Source organism: Leucoraja erinacea, chromosome 23 (genome assembly GCF_028641065.1).
Source record: "Leucoraja erinacea ecotype New England chromosome 23, Leri_hhj_1, whole genome shotgun sequence".
NCBI classification, from domain to species: domain Eukaryota; kingdom Metazoa; phylum Chordata; class Chondrichthyes; order Rajiformes; family Rajidae; genus Leucoraja; species Leucoraja erinaceus.
In genome coordinates this window covers 25,386,503-25,402,609 of record NC_073399.1, presented here as the reverse complement: position 1 = coordinate 25,402,609, position 16,107 = coordinate 25,386,503, and the positions used below count along the sequence as shown (strand labels likewise).

The window sequence follows — 16,107 nt, the reverse complement described above, 5'->3', positions numbered from 1 at the left end:
ACCTTTCTTTTTTTAATTAAAAACATTTTTTTATTGGAGGAAAAAAAATGACAGTACATCTGGATTATGGCATTACATTCCCCTCCATTTTGTTTTTTCGTAAATAATAATAACAAAATAACCCTAACCCACCCTCCCTGACTACCTTTCTGATTATTCAAAAAATGTCACCATTGGGAAGGACTGCAGAAATCACAGGGCTAGAGCTAATTTCCTAACTATGTTAAGATTGTTGTGGGTGAGGAATGATAAATAACGTAAAGGAGACAGATTAGTTTCCATTTCATTATGACAATCTTGAGTTTAGTTCATTGTCACATGTTTAGAAGTCAAGCCGATGTTGAGCTAACACAGGTTAGGCGAACTAGGCTGGACTTAATGACATCACACAAAACATTAACAGTAATGGTGAAATTTGAATTGTAAGATTAACCAGCGGGTATGAAGTGTCTGTTTTTAACATGTGTTGAATGCCTGCTTCTGTTTAGCATCAAGAGAATGCATGGACGTTGGGTACAGCAGTGCTCAGTATATCGAGATCTCTATGAGAAGCTGAAACTGCCAAAGGCTGATTGGTCTGATGTCCTGGCACAGAAGCAGGTAAAGTATTATCCTTCACTCTGAGCCTACCCAACAGTTCCTGCAGTGAGATACGCACAACAGGAGGCAATTTGAGAAACGTAAACTTGTCCAAACTCATCCCTTTCTTTCTGCACTTGCTGATGGTGTGTCGTATTCCTAACATCAAGAATCAAGAGTGTTTAATCGTCATATGTACCAGGACGGGAACAATGACATTTGTATATGCTGCAGCTTTACAGGCACATTAACACATTTTTTTTTTCTATCCATAATAATCAATAATACAATAACTTATCAGTATTACTAGATATCCTAATACCGCAAAACTAAATGTGAGTGTAACCTATAAAAGGTACATAGAAGTTTGTTCCCATTGTAGGATTGTAGTTGAAGTTGTGCAGTGGGTTTCAAGAGCCTGATGATTGAGGAGAAAAAGCTTTTCTTGAACCTGAAGGTAACCTGCTCCTTCTGGTATCTTCTTCCAGATAGCAGCCGTGAGACAAGTGTGTGATCAGTGTGGTATTTTGATGTATGGTATAATATGTTGCTGAGTCATCTGTTTGGCTCAAAGTGTAGACTGCCAAGACAGTGGTTTATAGCACATTTTATGCACACTGCTTGACCATGTCATTTGTCAAAACAGATTTTGCCTTGTCCTATCACCAAAGGTTAGGAATTCCACTGGATGTTGAGGGTCGCTTGTTTCTAATTGCAGTGACACAGAGCGATCTCTTGACCCCAGGATAATGGTTCCAAACATCCAACAATTCAGTTCAACTTAGGTGAAGCCACCAATTTAGTGCAGACAGAGTTGCACTTTCTAACTTGTCCAATAGAGGTATTGTCTCTGCCCTTGCAAAGCCAGCATTTATCACATCCATAATTGCCCTTGATCCGGGTGGTTTAATGAAGCATCTCAGAGGTGAATTTTAAAGATCTGTCACGTTGCTGTTGGTCTGTAGTCATCTACAAGCCAGGCTGAACATTGGCAATCGGTTTCCTTTTTTAAAGGACATTGTTGAACCATCTGGGTTTTAACCAGATCCAGTATTGATCATCAGTACTAATACCAAAGAAACTCCAGCATTTATTCAATTATATGGTCTTTGTAGACAAGAATAGGTGAAACGGTTTCACCAGCATGTAGGTGAAAGACTGGAGGATGCATATATCAGGCAAACAAAAAGTTAATTCCAAAGCTAGAAAGAGATTTAACAAAGTTATTGATTCAATACAGTGATACAGATTACATTGACGTAAAATATTCTAAAAACAAATTAACTTAGAAATGGGAATAGTGCCAGAGGATTGGCGTACTGCACATGTTGTTCCATTGTTTAAAAAGGGGTCCAAGAGTAAACCTAGCAATTATTGTTGTTAGTTTGACGTCAGTGGTGGGCAAATTAATGGAAAGGATACTATATATAAGCATCTGGATAAACAGGGTCTGATTAGGAACAGTCAACATGGATTTGTGCCTGGAAGGTCATGTTTGACTAATCTTCTTGAATTTTTTGAAGAGGTTACTCGGGAAATTGATGAGGGTAAAGCTGTGGATGTTGTATATATGGACTTCAGTAAGGCCTTTGACAAGGTTCCTCGTGGAAGGTTGGTTAAGAAGGTTCAATGGTTGGGTATTAATGGTGGAGTAGCAAGATGGATTCAACAGTGGCTGAATGGGAGATGCCAGAGAGTAATGGTGGATGGTTGTTTGTCAGGTTGGAGGCCGGTGACTAGTGGGGTGCCACAGGGATCTGTGTTGGGTCAACTGTTGTTTGTCATGTACATCAATGATCTGGATGATGGTGTGGTAAATTGGATTAGTAAGTATGCAGATGATACTAAGATAGGAGGGGTTGTGGATAATGAAGTCGATTTTCAAAGTCTACAGAGAGATTTATGCCAGTTGGAAGAGTGGACTGAAAGATGGCAGATGGAGTTTAATGCTGATAAGTGTGAGGTGCTACATCTTGGCAGGACAAATCAAAATAGGACGTACATGGTAAATGGTAGGGAATTGAAGAATGCAGGTGAACAGAGGGATCTGGGAATAACTGTGCACAGTTCCCTGAAAGTGGAATCTCATGTAGAATGGGTGGTAAAGAAAGCTTTGGTGTGCTGGCCTTTCTATACTCAATGCTCTGATTTATAAGTTGGGATGTAATGTTAAAATTGTACAAGGCATTGGTGAGGCCAATTCTGGAGTATGGGGTACAATTATGGTTGCCTAATTATAGGAAGGATGTCAACAAAATAGAGAGAGTACAGAGACGATTTACTAGAATGTTGCCTGGGTTTCAGCAACTAAGTTACAGAGAAAGGTTGAACAAGTTAGGGCTTTATTCTTTGGAGCACAGAAGGTTAAGGGGGGGACTTGATAGAGGTCTTTAAAATGATGAGAGGGATAGACAGAGTTGACGTGGATAAGCTTTTCCCACTGAGAGGAGGGAAGATGCAAACAAGGGGACATGACTTGAGAATTAAGGGACAGAAGTTTAGGGGTAACATGAGGGGGAACTTCTTTACTCAGAGAGTGGTGGCTGTGTGGAATGAGCTTCCAGTGAAGGTGGTGGAGGCAGGTTCGTTTTTATCATTTAAAAATAAATTGGATAGTTATATGGACGAGAAAGGAATGGAGGGTTATGGTCTGAGCGCAGGTATATGGGACTAGGGAAAAATACGTGTTTGGCACGGACTAGAATGGTCGAGATGGCCTGTTTCCGTGCTGTAATTGTTATATGGTTATATGGTTAACTACTGATTTTCAAAAGTGACTGGATATGTTCTTGAGGAGGGAGCATTTTTGTGGCTCTGGGGATACAACAGGGGAAGGGAGCCTACATAGAGATGGCACAAAGACCCCAAAGAGCACTTCCTCTGTTGAAGTTTCAGTAAGATTGTATATATTCTGTGGGCACTTCTCATAATTCTGCAGTTTTGTGGTTTGCCGGTACGCCTAAGTGTCAAGAAATTGTAGCAAAGACCCAACATTTATATTATGTATTGACACGCATCCTACCATATGAAGACACCCTTAACCACTAGTTCACTAACATACACGGATCCCTCTCCACAATCTCTGTGGCATAGATTGATTTACATCCCCCTCCATCCCCTCATTTTATGATGATTCCCACCCGATAGCCCTGGTTTGCACTGATTCCCCTGCTTTGGTCATCATGTTATGCACTGCGACTCCCAACTACCTCCCCCTCGATGAAGCACGCCGCCTATACCACATGCTTTGTTTTAACAATCTTCCTTTCCCTGTTCACAGCAAGAGATCAATAAAGGTGGCTACGGACCACAGCTGCCAGAACTGGAACAGCAGGTTGCATCCCATAACATCTTGAGTAGAGAAATCGAAGCTTATGGGCCGCAGATCAACAGCCAGTCCATCCCTGATCAGGTAAGGCAGAACAGTCAAGGTGTTTGAATTATGGATCTTGTGACAATCGCTCCTTGATTCCAGCGTTTATTTGGAGATTGTCAGGCCCTCGGATTTTGCACTGCTTTTGGAACTTGCAGTGTCTATAATTTCTGAGAATACAGAGAAGCAGGTAAGGGGGAAATAATCCCTCCATTATTAGGTTCAGCTGTTTAGCCGTTTAATTCTGTCCAAAAATAGTTTAGCTGTTTATCCAAAATTCCCCCTTTGATGTTGGCTGGATTGATTGAACCTACTCCACCAACCTCCTCAAGAGATGGAGGTGTCACAGTCATAAAGTCAAACAGAGATATGGCACAGAGGCATTTTGGCTCACCAAGTTTGCACCAATTCTCATTAATCTTATGTACACAAAGAAACTGGAGAAATTCAGCGGGGTTTCGGCCCAAAACGTTGCCTATTTCCTTCGCCCCATTGATGCTGCTGCAACCGCTGAGTTTCTCCAGCTTTTTTGTGTACCTTCGCTTTTCCAGCATCTGCAGTTCCTTCTTAAACTCATTAATCCTATGTTTACTCTTCCCACATTTTCATCAATCCATCTATCCCCACCCCCACCACCACCACCTCCCTGGATTCTACCAATCACCTACACCCTTGGGGGCAATGTACAGCTGCCAGTTAACCAACCAAACCCAATGTCTTTGAGGGAATTTGTGGGGTCACAGGGAAACACGCAAATTTCACACAGGCAGCAGCAGATGTCAGGGTTGAACCTGGATGCCTGACACTGTGAGGCACAGTGTGGCCCATAAATGCATTGTTCACCAGCAAAAATGTTGATATTGGTGAAGTAATTTAGTCTTTATAGCAACCAGGAGCTTTCATGGTCATTATTATGATGAAATCATTAATTGGCCTGGGTGGATTATGCTGTTTCAGCAGTGTAATAGCTAGGCCACTGTTATAGATATAAGACTTGCTGAAAATAGGCGATCACAGTAATTAGCAAACAAAAGCTAAATGAGACTCAGTGAACAAAAGGTTGGAGTAATAAGATGACTTCTGCCAGATGGACAGGTACCAGCTAAAAGAGCCACCAAGTCTTTCAAGAATCTACAAACCAGACTGCACCCTAGTGTTGATAAACTATCTAAATGCCAAAAACAGGAGTATTATTAATTACTTTTTTTTTCTAACAGGAGGGACGCAAGGCTGTTCAGAAACAATATAAAAACCTGGTGGTGAGTCACAGTTTCCTGTGTACCTATCTAAAAGCATCTTCAACACATTATCTTACCTGCCTCCACCACTGGCAATGCGTTCCAGGCTCCACCATTCTCTGTGTAAATAACTTGTCTCGCACATCTCCATTACATTTTCCCCCTCCCACCTTTTAGCTACACCCCCGAATGTTGGACATTTCTACCATGGGAGAAAAAAGTTCCGACTGTCTTCCCTAACTCTGCCTCTCATGATTTTATACAGTAAACCCTATAATGGACCACATGGGGGAAGATGGTGTCCGTTATTACCAATTGTCCACTATAACTATATACTAATGGAAAAACAACGAATTAACATACACTACACCATAAACAATTGAGTCATACAGTGTGAAAACAGGCCATTCGGCCCAATTTGCCTGCGCCAACCAACATGTTCCATCTATTCTAGTCCCACCTGCCTGCTTTTGGCCTAGATCCCTCTAAACCTATCCTGTCCACGTACCTTTCTAAATGTTTCTTAAAAGTTGCAATAGCACCTGCCTCAATTACCTCCTCTGGCAGCTTGACCCATATACCCACCACTCTTTGTGTTACAAAGGTCCCCTCAGGATAGTAGGAACCTGAAGGGTAACTTTTATTATTTATTAACTCAGTTATTATTTCCCCAGTGCTGGACTTCCTAGAACCCAGACTACCCAGTTCCCAGTTTGTCTAATGCGCATACTTCCCAATGTCCAGACTGTCTGGGACCAGGCTGTCTAGTGTCTAGATTGCCCTGCACCCAGTTTACTTGGTGCCCACAGTTCCCATTGTTCAGACAGTTTGGGTCCAGATTGCCCAGTGTATTGGCCGTCCAGTGTCCAAACTGCTCGGTACCCAGTTTGCCCACTGCCCACACTGTCTGGTCTCCAAACTGCCTTGCACCCAGATTGACCCATATCCAGTTTACCTGGTGTCCACAATATTCAATGTCTAGGTTGCCCAGGTCCTGACTGCCCAATTCTTGAGACTGCCCACCAACCAGTTTGCCTGGTGCTCACACTTCCCAGTCTCCAAACTTTCTGGGACAAGACTGCGCCATAGCCAGTTTGCCTGGTGCCCATGATTCCCGTGTCCACACTGCCCATAGTCCAGACTGTCTCATACCCAGATTGTTCCAAACCCAAACTGCCCAGTGTCCAGACTGCCTTGTATCCAGTTTGCCTGGTGCCCACAGTTCCCAGTCTCTAGTCTGCCCAGGATCCAGACTGTTCGGTTCCCAGAGTACCCACACTGTCCAGTGCCTAGACTGTCCCATTCCTAGACTGCTCTGTGTCCAGACTACCCCTTTCCCAGACTGTCCAGTGTCAATGATGATGTCATGGAGCCACAAGAAACTGTAGATGCTGGAACAAACTGCTGGAGAGCTCAACAGGTCAGCCAGCATCTGTGGAGGGAATGAACAGTTTCAGGTTGGGTTCCTGACATTATTGCTTGTAGACATAGTCTTACAGCGTGGAAACATGATCTTTGGCCTAAATTGCCCACACTGGCCAACATGTCCCTTCTACACTAGTCCCACCTGCCTGCGTTTGGCCCATAATCCCTCTAAAACGGTCCTATCCATGCACTCTGTTATAGAGAGATGTCTTGAAAGGTTGCCTTTGATTTTACTCAGGATTCCTCCAAGCTACGTGAACACCAACTGGACGGTCTCTATGGCTACATGCAGGATTGCACCAAGCAGCTCGTGTTCATGAGTGATCAACAGGAGAAGATCCAGAAGCAGGACTGGAGTGACCGGCAATTGGAGCCTGAGGAAGTACGCAAGCAATACGAGGTGAGTGGCGCTTCCTGTAAATGTGGACTGACAAATTATCACTGGCAATATTAATATAAAGCTAGACACAAAATGCTGGATTTACTCAGTGGGTCAGGCAGCATCTCTGGAGAAAATGGATAGGTGACATATTGCATTTGTTAACATTAGTGAAATGTTTTAAATAACTTAATACTGGTGAACTAGATGTTACATTTGTGATATATCTGTATACTAATATAATTTACTGTCTATTCTAACCTTTGACAGAATGAACTATTAGCTTGTTTTATTTAAATACTTTATATTTTCTTTCCTTCACTCCCAAAATAACCCATTCACAATTATTTTGGGTACAAGGATTAAAATAAATCTTGTAGCTATGTTACAATCTCACTGGGTGAACAGAGGCGTTAAAACATCCCAAGGCTAATAAAAGTTAATTTAAGAATGATGACATGATATTTCATGCACTTATTTCTGTAAATTAATCTCCCACCAGGACCATATTCTGATGAACCAGATTTTTTTCATCATCGGTTTTGCGTTTCAGACTGAGCTGTGTTTATAATCTCTTCTCCTCCGTCACCAAAATGGTCTACTCCATTATGTCACCAGTGTTACGCCATTGTCTGCTGAAACCCCCCTCTTAAAGTCTTTGAGAACCCCAAACGTGACCATTCTAATACATTCTTGCACAACTTCCATTCTTCATCATTCCCAGTTAGATTATGCAATGGGTTGAATCCAAGATATAAATCATAAGTATAGCTTAGTGTACCTTAATGTACTGGATGCGATTTGCATAATCTCAAGTGGCGCCAAACGGTGGCTGCCTCGCCAACGGTCTTTCTCGTCCTTTCCCTTCTTTGGTGTTTTTAGTCTGTTGTTAAATGTATGTTTTAGTGTATCTTTAGCTTTGTATTATGTGGGGGGTGGGGGAAACTTCGAGAGCTCCCGAAGCCAGTCCCTAACCAGGGACCATGAGCTCCACGATCAGATTCAGATTCAGATTCAATTTTAATTGTCATTGTCAGTGTACAGTACAGAGACAACGAAATGCATTTAGCATCTCCCTTGAAGAGCGACATAGCAAACGATTTGAATAAAAAAAATAATAAGTGTCCGGGGGGGGGTGTTGATTGGCAGTCACCGAGGTACGTTGTTGAGTAGAGTGACAGCCGCCGGAAAGAAGCTGTTCCTCGACCTGCTGGTTCGGCAACGGAGAGACCTGTAGCGCCTCCCGGATGGTAGGAGGGTAAACAGTCCATGGTTGGGGTGAGAGCAGTCCTTGGCGATGCTGAGCGCCCTCCGCAGACAGCGCTTGCTTTGCACAGACTCAATGGAGGGGAGCGTGGAACCGGTGATGCGTTGGGCAATTTTCACCACCCTCTGCAATGCCTTCCGGTCGGAGACAGAGCAGTTGCCATTCCATACTGTGATGCAGTTGGTAAGGATGCTCTCGATGGTGCAGCGGTAGAAGTTCACCAGGATCTGAGGAGACAGATGGACCTTCTTCAGTCTCCTCAGGAAGAAGAGACGCTGATGAGCCTTCTTGATCAGAGTAGACGTTAACGTCAGCAGTCTCCCACGGTTGGAGCTCCAAAGGTCAATCCCCAGCAAGAGGCCGCCAGCTCCACGATGTTAGGCCGCAGTGCGGACGGAGAAATGATGAGGAAAAATTAGCATTTCCATCGAGAAAAGATATTAAAAATGTTTTGAGCTTCGATCGCTGGCTGCGGGAGCTTCAATTGCCCCGACTGCGGATGGTTCGACTCTCCTGACCGGAGGAAAAGGGGGAAAGAAGATAAGACTTTATTGCCCTCCATCATTTTGGGGTGGAATGTGGAGGAACTGCTGTGATAGATGTTTACGTTACATTTTTATGTGTTTGCGTGTTTTGTTGCATTTTTGGTGTGACTGTATGGCAAATCAAATTCGTCGTTTGACTTATACACTTGTTTTCTTTTCACACTTGGCTAATAAAATCAATTACAATTCTAATTACCATTTTCTGTTTCTTATTTTCCTCCAGAGTTTTAAAGAAAATGGCCTGTTGTCTGAAGAAGAAGCTGTCAACAGAATTCAGGATGATGGAGAGCGCCTGATAAAACTGAAGCACCCAGGCAGCCCTGCAATTGAAGTACAACTCCTCTACCACTCACTTTCTAGGACTGTATAGATCGCTCACTTAAGTACTCACCAGGGATTAACAGATTCATTATTGATCTGTACAAATCAAGTCCGAACAAAGCCAAATAATTCAAACATTATCAAATTACAAAAACTATCAAAGAAACCAATCTGATCAATATCAAATCAGGTCAAATATTTCCATGCCACAGAGGTCAACTAGGCTAATTCCTAGAATGAAAGAATTTTCCTATCATCAACTGCTAAATAAATTAGATCCAAATTCTTTGGTTTAGAAGAATGAAGGATAACTTTAGTGAAACATATATTGAGGCAACTTGACAAAGTAGATGTTGGGATATCTTCACCAGTGAGAGCATCTCAGATAACGTTTGTTAGTCAGCACGTGGCCTTCTGACTGATCAGAGTCAACCATCCAGTTCGCAGTTTTAAATGCAGTAAGATATTCCCGGGAGTTCTCCCTAAACGGTTGCCTCCAGAAAATGCATATCTGGGAAAGGGAGGGTCGATCATTCATAAAGCTGCACTATCACATTGTGCAACTGTTTTGGACAATATAACCATTGAGGAACGTTGAATGTCTTTTGAAGTGAATCTTTGTGTTTTGACATGGTACCTAAAGTCCTGCCCTGTATGCATTGGATGGAAATCCTAACATTGGCAGAATCTCTCTTTCAGGCTCACAAGGATGCAGTAAAAAATGAATGGCAGCAGTTTCTGAATCTCTGCATCTGCCAGGAGGCACACCTGAAGAATGTGGAGGATTACAGAAAGGTAACCAACTAATGGGAAGCAGTGTGGATGCCTTGGGCTCCATCTTTACATTGGATACTTCTGGATATATAGCATCTATTATCCAGAAAAGCAGAACATTTACAATAATATGAGACCTTAAGACACAGTAGCAGAATAAGGCCATGCAGCTCATTGAAACCACCATTCAATCATGGCTGGTCTATTTTTCCCTCCCAACCCTATTCTCCAACATTCCTGTGCCCAAAATATCAAAAAACTAGCTTAGATTGGGATCTGGAAGCATTCCTTCCATGTGGGATTGTGTTGTACACCTCTTTCTATGGTCTTTCAGGAGCCTGCTTAGATCAATTTGTTGGCAGCACTGTTGCAAACAGCGCTTCCCAGCAGTGGAGGTGGTGATTTGTGACTGATATTTCTGCTACCCAACCCCCCTCCCCCCCACCTCCTCAACAGAAGAACTATCACCCCCTCCTCTCTTTTCCCTTCCCTCACATTTATTGCCCCCTCTATCTCATCCCTAAAATGTATGTCATGTTAGGTGATAATTTACTCCGCATATTCGGCATTCCAGAAAATGATACAATCGTTGCATCCTATGTAGAGATAAAGCATGGTCTTGTCCTTGTATTGCATTACCACTTGCCCTGTTTAATGTGCTACGTGGTGTCATTAAGTTCTTATCATTTTGTTTGGGGACTCAGTTTGGGTTCTTGCTCAGAAGATGACTCACAAATTCCAAACATTTTGGCATTTGAATTACAGGGAGTAACCCAACATCAAATTACCTTGCAGCACAAGGCGGGTGATGGGGGACAGAGCACAGTACCTTATTGTGAATCCCTCTTCAGGGTGTGCTATATCCAAGTATCATCTCACACTAGCTTGCAATGTTTAAAGGTTGACCATTGTATCCTTCATCCACCACCCTGTGAGCCCAGCATTGGCTGCCAATTGGAAACATCCCAATTTGAAATATTAAACTCTCGTCAGGAGAGTATCTAGATGATTAGAAAATTGCAAATATTACCCCGGTTAGACTGGTTAGCCAGACTTCAGTGGTTGGTAAGATTTTAGAGTCCAAGATTCAAGAGAGTTTATTGTCATGTGTCCCAGGTAGGACAATCAAATTCTTGCCTTGCTTCAGCACAACAGAATATAGTAGGCATAAATAAATACAGAACAGGTCAGTATGACCATATATTATTGAATATATATATATATATGCACACATAAATAATCAGATAAAGTGCAATTGGCTATTAATGTTCAGGGTTTTGTTTGAGTTATAAAGGATGAGGTTTCTGAGTATTTGGAAGTTCATGAAAAAATCGGCCGAAGTCAGCATGATTTTGTGAAGGGGAGATCTTGTTGGAAACCTGTTGGAATTCTTTGAGGAAGCAAATAGCAGGCTAGACAAAGGAGAGGCAGTGGATGTTATTTACCTAGATTTTCAGAAAGCATTTCACAAGGTACCGCATGTGAGGCTGCTAAAGATTAGAGCGCATACTATCAAAGGGCAAATACTAGCGAGGATAGCAGGTTGGCTGGATGACAGAAGGCAAAGAGTGGCAATATAGGGGGCTTTTTCTGGCTGGCTGCCAGTGACTAGTAGTGTTCTGCAAGGGTCGGTGCTGGGGCTGCTATTCTTCACATTGTATATCAAAGATTTGGCGAGGGGATTGAATGTTTTGTGGGCAGGTTTGCAGACGGTGGTGGACACAAAATGCTGGAGTAACTCAGCGGGACAGGCAGCATCTCTGGAGCGAAGGAATGGGTGATGTTTCGGAAAACAAAACCCTTCTTCAGACTGAAGAAAGGCCTCGACCAGAAATATCACCCATTCCTTCTCTCCAGAGATACTGTCTGTCCCGTTGAGTTACTCCAGCATTTTGTGTCTACCTTCGATTTAAACCAGCATCTGCAGTTCTTTCCTACATATAGGTGTAAGATGAGGTAGTGTAGAGAAACAGGGACTCTGCAGAAGGACTTGGACAGGACTTGGAGAATGGGCAAATGGAATACAGCACAGCAAAGTTTGGAGTCATGCATTTTGGTAGCAGGCTTAAAAGCGTAGACTATTTTCTAAATGGGGAAATAATTCAGAAACCAGAGGTGCAAAGGGACTTTGGAGTGATGGTACGCGATTCCCAAATAGTGATGTGAGGGTTTTTCGGGAGACGGCATGAGAATGAGAGGAAAAGATGGATTAGCCATGATTGAATAGCGTAGACTAGATGGTAGGCGGTAGATCTCCGGTAGGCGGCGCGACTCTTGTCAGCAGCGGCCTCTGCAGCCCGTCCGCGTTTTTATTATTTTTTGTCTATGTTTCTATGTAGTTTTTGTTATTTTTTGTTGGGGTGTGTGTGTGGGAGGGAGGGGGTAACCTTTAATCTCTCCCTGCACGGGAGACCCGACCTTTTCTTGTCGGGTCTCCGTTGTCGTTGGGGCTGCAACGAGGAGCGGCCTCCAACAGGAGAAGACCGGGGACTCTGGTGCCGACGACTCACTGTCACCGTCGCGGAGCTGGCCGAGTCCAGAGCAGGTGGAGCGGTGTTGGAGCGCTGCTGCAGCTGCGGCCCAACCTCCGGAGATTCGGAGGCTGCAACTGCGGGTCTGGTGGACGGCGGCACCGGGAGCCCGCGGGTCCCTGGAGGGAGACCGCTTTTCAGGGCTCTCGCAACGGCGACTTCTCCCGCCCGAGTTGCAGGGTCGAAGAGCTCCTGGAGTGGGGCCTTACAGCACCGCCCCACGCGGCTTGGAATGGCCGCGGGACTCTGCGAGCGCACGCCGGGGGCTCTAACATCAAGACCCGGTGTGCGACCTTGCATCACCCGGCGTGGCTTTAATGGACGCGGGACAATCGCCATCGCCAGCCGGGGGCTTTGACTTTGACTGACATCGGGGGGGAGAGAGTGCAGTGGAGAGATACGTTTTTTTGGCCTTCCATCACAGCGATGTGATGGATGTTTATGTAAATTATGTTGTGTTGTCTCTGTACTGTACACTGACAATGACAATTAAAATTGAATCTGAATCTTGTGTCTTGGGTCTATTTGTTTGTAATGTATGGCTGCAGAAACGGCATTTCGTTTGGACCTCAAGGGGTCCAAATGACAATTAAATTGAATCTTGAATCTTGAATGGACCGAATGACCTAATGTACAAATGTACATTAACTTATTTCATCCATTCTAAGCTATGATTTTTGCCTTACCTTGTTCTTAAATTCTCTCCAACTCTCAGCCCTCTGAGATAATGGCTCTTTCATGTTTGTCCCACTACCGTTAACCATATTTTTAATTCCCAAAACTCCCCAAACCTCTTGGTTCCTCTATCTATCTTTCTTCACCAAATGTTTTCCGTCTCGCTGGGGTTTTGTTTACCTGCCCTGAGATTTTCTTAAATGCCTCGGTGTCAAATGTGTTTGTTAATGATCCTTTGCCACAGGCTTGTGGTATGCTTCCCTTCATCAGTCCGGTGATAAGAGTTAGAAAGTCATATTGTAACTGAACTTTGGTTTGGCTGCATTTGGATTATTGTGTAATCAATCTGGTAACCAATTGCAGGAAGACTGTGTAGGCCATTGTGAGGATGCAGAAGAGGTTTACCAAAATGCAGCCTGAATTAGAGAGGACTATAAGGAGAGGTTGGACAAACTTGGATTGATTGAGATAAAGAGGAGACCTAATAGAGGTATTTAAAATTATGAGAGGCATTGATGATTGTCGGAACTTATTCCCAACATAGAAATGTCAAAGACTAAAGGGCACAGTTTTACCATGAGAGGGGCAAAGTTTAAAGGAGACTAGACCAAGTGCAGACCCGTTGGGTCTGCTCCCCCAATGGTGTGATTCCCCCAACCCAATATTCCACCATGCACCCGTCTCCTCCAATGGAACTGAAGCCGTTGCCAAATGTAAGTTTCCAGCACTCCCCTGCCTCCCTCAATTGCACCTGCTGTAAGGCCCCACTCCAGGAGCTCTTCGACCCTGCAACTCGGGCGGGAGAAGTCGCCGTTGCGAGAGCCCTGAAAAGCGGTCTCCCTCCAGGGACCCGCGGGCTCCCGGTGCCGCCGTCCACCAGACCCGCAGTTGCAGCCTCCGAATCTCCGGAGGTTGGGCCGCAGCTGCAGCAGCGCTCCAACACCGCTCCACCTGCTCTGGACTCGGCCAGCTCCGCGACGGTGACAGTGAGTCGTCGGCACCAGAGTCCCCGGTCTTCTGCCTGCTGCAGCAGTGAAAAGTTCAGTGTTCCTGTCTTGCAACTTTGTTTCGAAGTGTGTTGGAAGCTGATAGCAAGGAGCAGCCGTCAACGAATCAAAAGGCAGAAAGGCAGTCGGACGGCAGCCGGTCGGATGGCATGAGAGTTTTATATATTAACTAGACCAAGTGCAGACCCGTTGGGTCTGCTCCCCCAATTGTGTGATCCCCCAACCCAATATTCCGCCATGCACCTGTCTCCTCCATTGGAACTGAGCCCGTTCCCAAATGTAAGATTGCAGCCCTCCCCTGCCTGCTGCAGCAGTGAAAAGTTCAGTGTTCCTCTCTTGCAACCTTGTTTCGAAGTGTGTTGGAAGCTGACATGTAAATGGAGAAGCCTGTTTATTTTTGAAATACTTGGGGGTGGGTGGGGGGGGGAGAAGGATTTGATTAAAAACATGTACTTCAACACGACGAAATGAAATGAGGAGCGGATACTTAGAAAGAAAAGCGAAATCTCTACCGAAATGGAAAATATCTCGGAGATTGAGCGTCTGGATTGGGCGTGGCAATGAATCAAAGGAAGAAATGCAGCCGGACGGCAGGCGGACTGATTTGAGTTTTTATATATATATATATATATATAGATAGATAGATGTGGGGGGGGCAAGTTTTTTTAAATGGAGAGTGGTGGATGCAGATTGAAGGTAGATATGATCGAAGCATTTAAGAGGTGTTGAGATAGGCACACAGATATGCAGGGAATGGAGGGATTTGGATCACATGCAGGTGGAGATAAATAGTTTAACTTGGTATCATGTTTGGCACGGATATTGTGGGTGAAAAGGCCTGTTCCTGTGCTGCATAGTTCCCTGTTCTGCAAACATCATGAGCATGGCACTATGTCAATGCACGTTTTTGTTTATTCAACTTGTGCATCTCATTCTTTCCTTCTGGCTTCACACTCCCTTAACCTTGTTTATCTTTTCTTTTCCACTCCAGTTTCAGTTCGACGCAGACACTCTCAATCAGTCCATCAAAAAGCACAATACAGAGCTGGACAATAAGTTCTCCAAGTACAAGGACAATCCTCGGACTATGTCTGATCTGCTTCAACAGTTTGGGGTGAGTGCTGCTGGGCTTGGTTTCAATTAATCGACCTGGTTACTTTCAATCCCACAGAGCTGGAAGTAGTATTCCATAACGTTGAGATTCCTGATGGGCCAACTGTTATGAAGACACTATTTTAGTATTAGTAGGGGTCCACCTTGAGTTTTCATGAACTCACCATCTCGTACACAAATGCCCGCAACCTGGAAGAAAATTTACAGCACCTGGTTTATTATAATGTGATTTATTCATCATGTAACAAGGAGGGTTGATGAGGCCAGTGTACTTGATCTAGTCTGCATTTAAACAGTTTTTCTTCAGGTGTCACATAGCAAAAAAGTAAGCAGCAGAGGGGTCCATGGGAGAACGGAAAATTGCATTTGTTATTGGCGCAGTGAAGGGAAGAAGAGTGAAATGGCTGTTTTGAAATGGACAATTCTTACACGGTTCTGCACTCAGTCTGTTGCTCTTTGCAGTTTTTTTAATTTAATTTATTTTAGAGATACAGCGCGGAAACATGCCCTTCGGCCCATCGAGTCCTCACGAACCAGCGATCTCCGCACACACAAAATCTGGAATGTTTTAATTTGCAGTTCTTTCATCTCTAGTCTGTTTGTGCAAATATCAAAATTCATCAGTCCACTATGACTGATTTCCTATATCCCATTGTTTAGTTTGATTGTATTCTTATATTTTGCTTGACTGGATTTTCATATCCAACTCCAATTTGACTGGATTCCCACTCCTGCTTGACCGGTTTGCATATCTCACACCTATTTAAATTTTATTCACATATCCCACTTCTGCTTGACCAAATTCCTGTATCCCAATCCTGCTTGGTAAGATTCCTGTATCTCAATCCTGCTTGACCAGATTCCCAATCCCAATCCTGCT

At 43.9% G+C, this 16,107-nt stretch overlaps 1 protein-coding gene across 1 annotated transcript in view; it reads left to right on the top strand.

Annotated features, from left to right (window-relative positions):
- The window catches only part of evpla (envoplakin a), a 76,359-nt gene that overhangs the window by 25,660 nt on the left and 34,592 nt on the right, over positions 1-16,107 (top strand). The window contains exons 4-10 of the mRNA XM_055653979.1: positions 489-600; positions 3,860-3,991; positions 5,170-5,211; positions 6,854-7,015; positions 9,030-9,137; positions 9,827-9,922; positions 15,106-15,228. Coding sequence (XP_055509954.1) covers positions 489-600; positions 3,860-3,991; positions 5,170-5,211; positions 6,854-7,015; positions 9,030-9,137; positions 9,827-9,922; positions 15,106-15,228 — 775 coding nt within the window. The remainder of the gene's footprint in view (positions 1-488; positions 601-3,859; positions 3,992-5,169; positions 5,212-6,853; positions 7,016-9,029; positions 9,138-9,826; positions 9,923-15,105; positions 15,229-16,107) is intronic.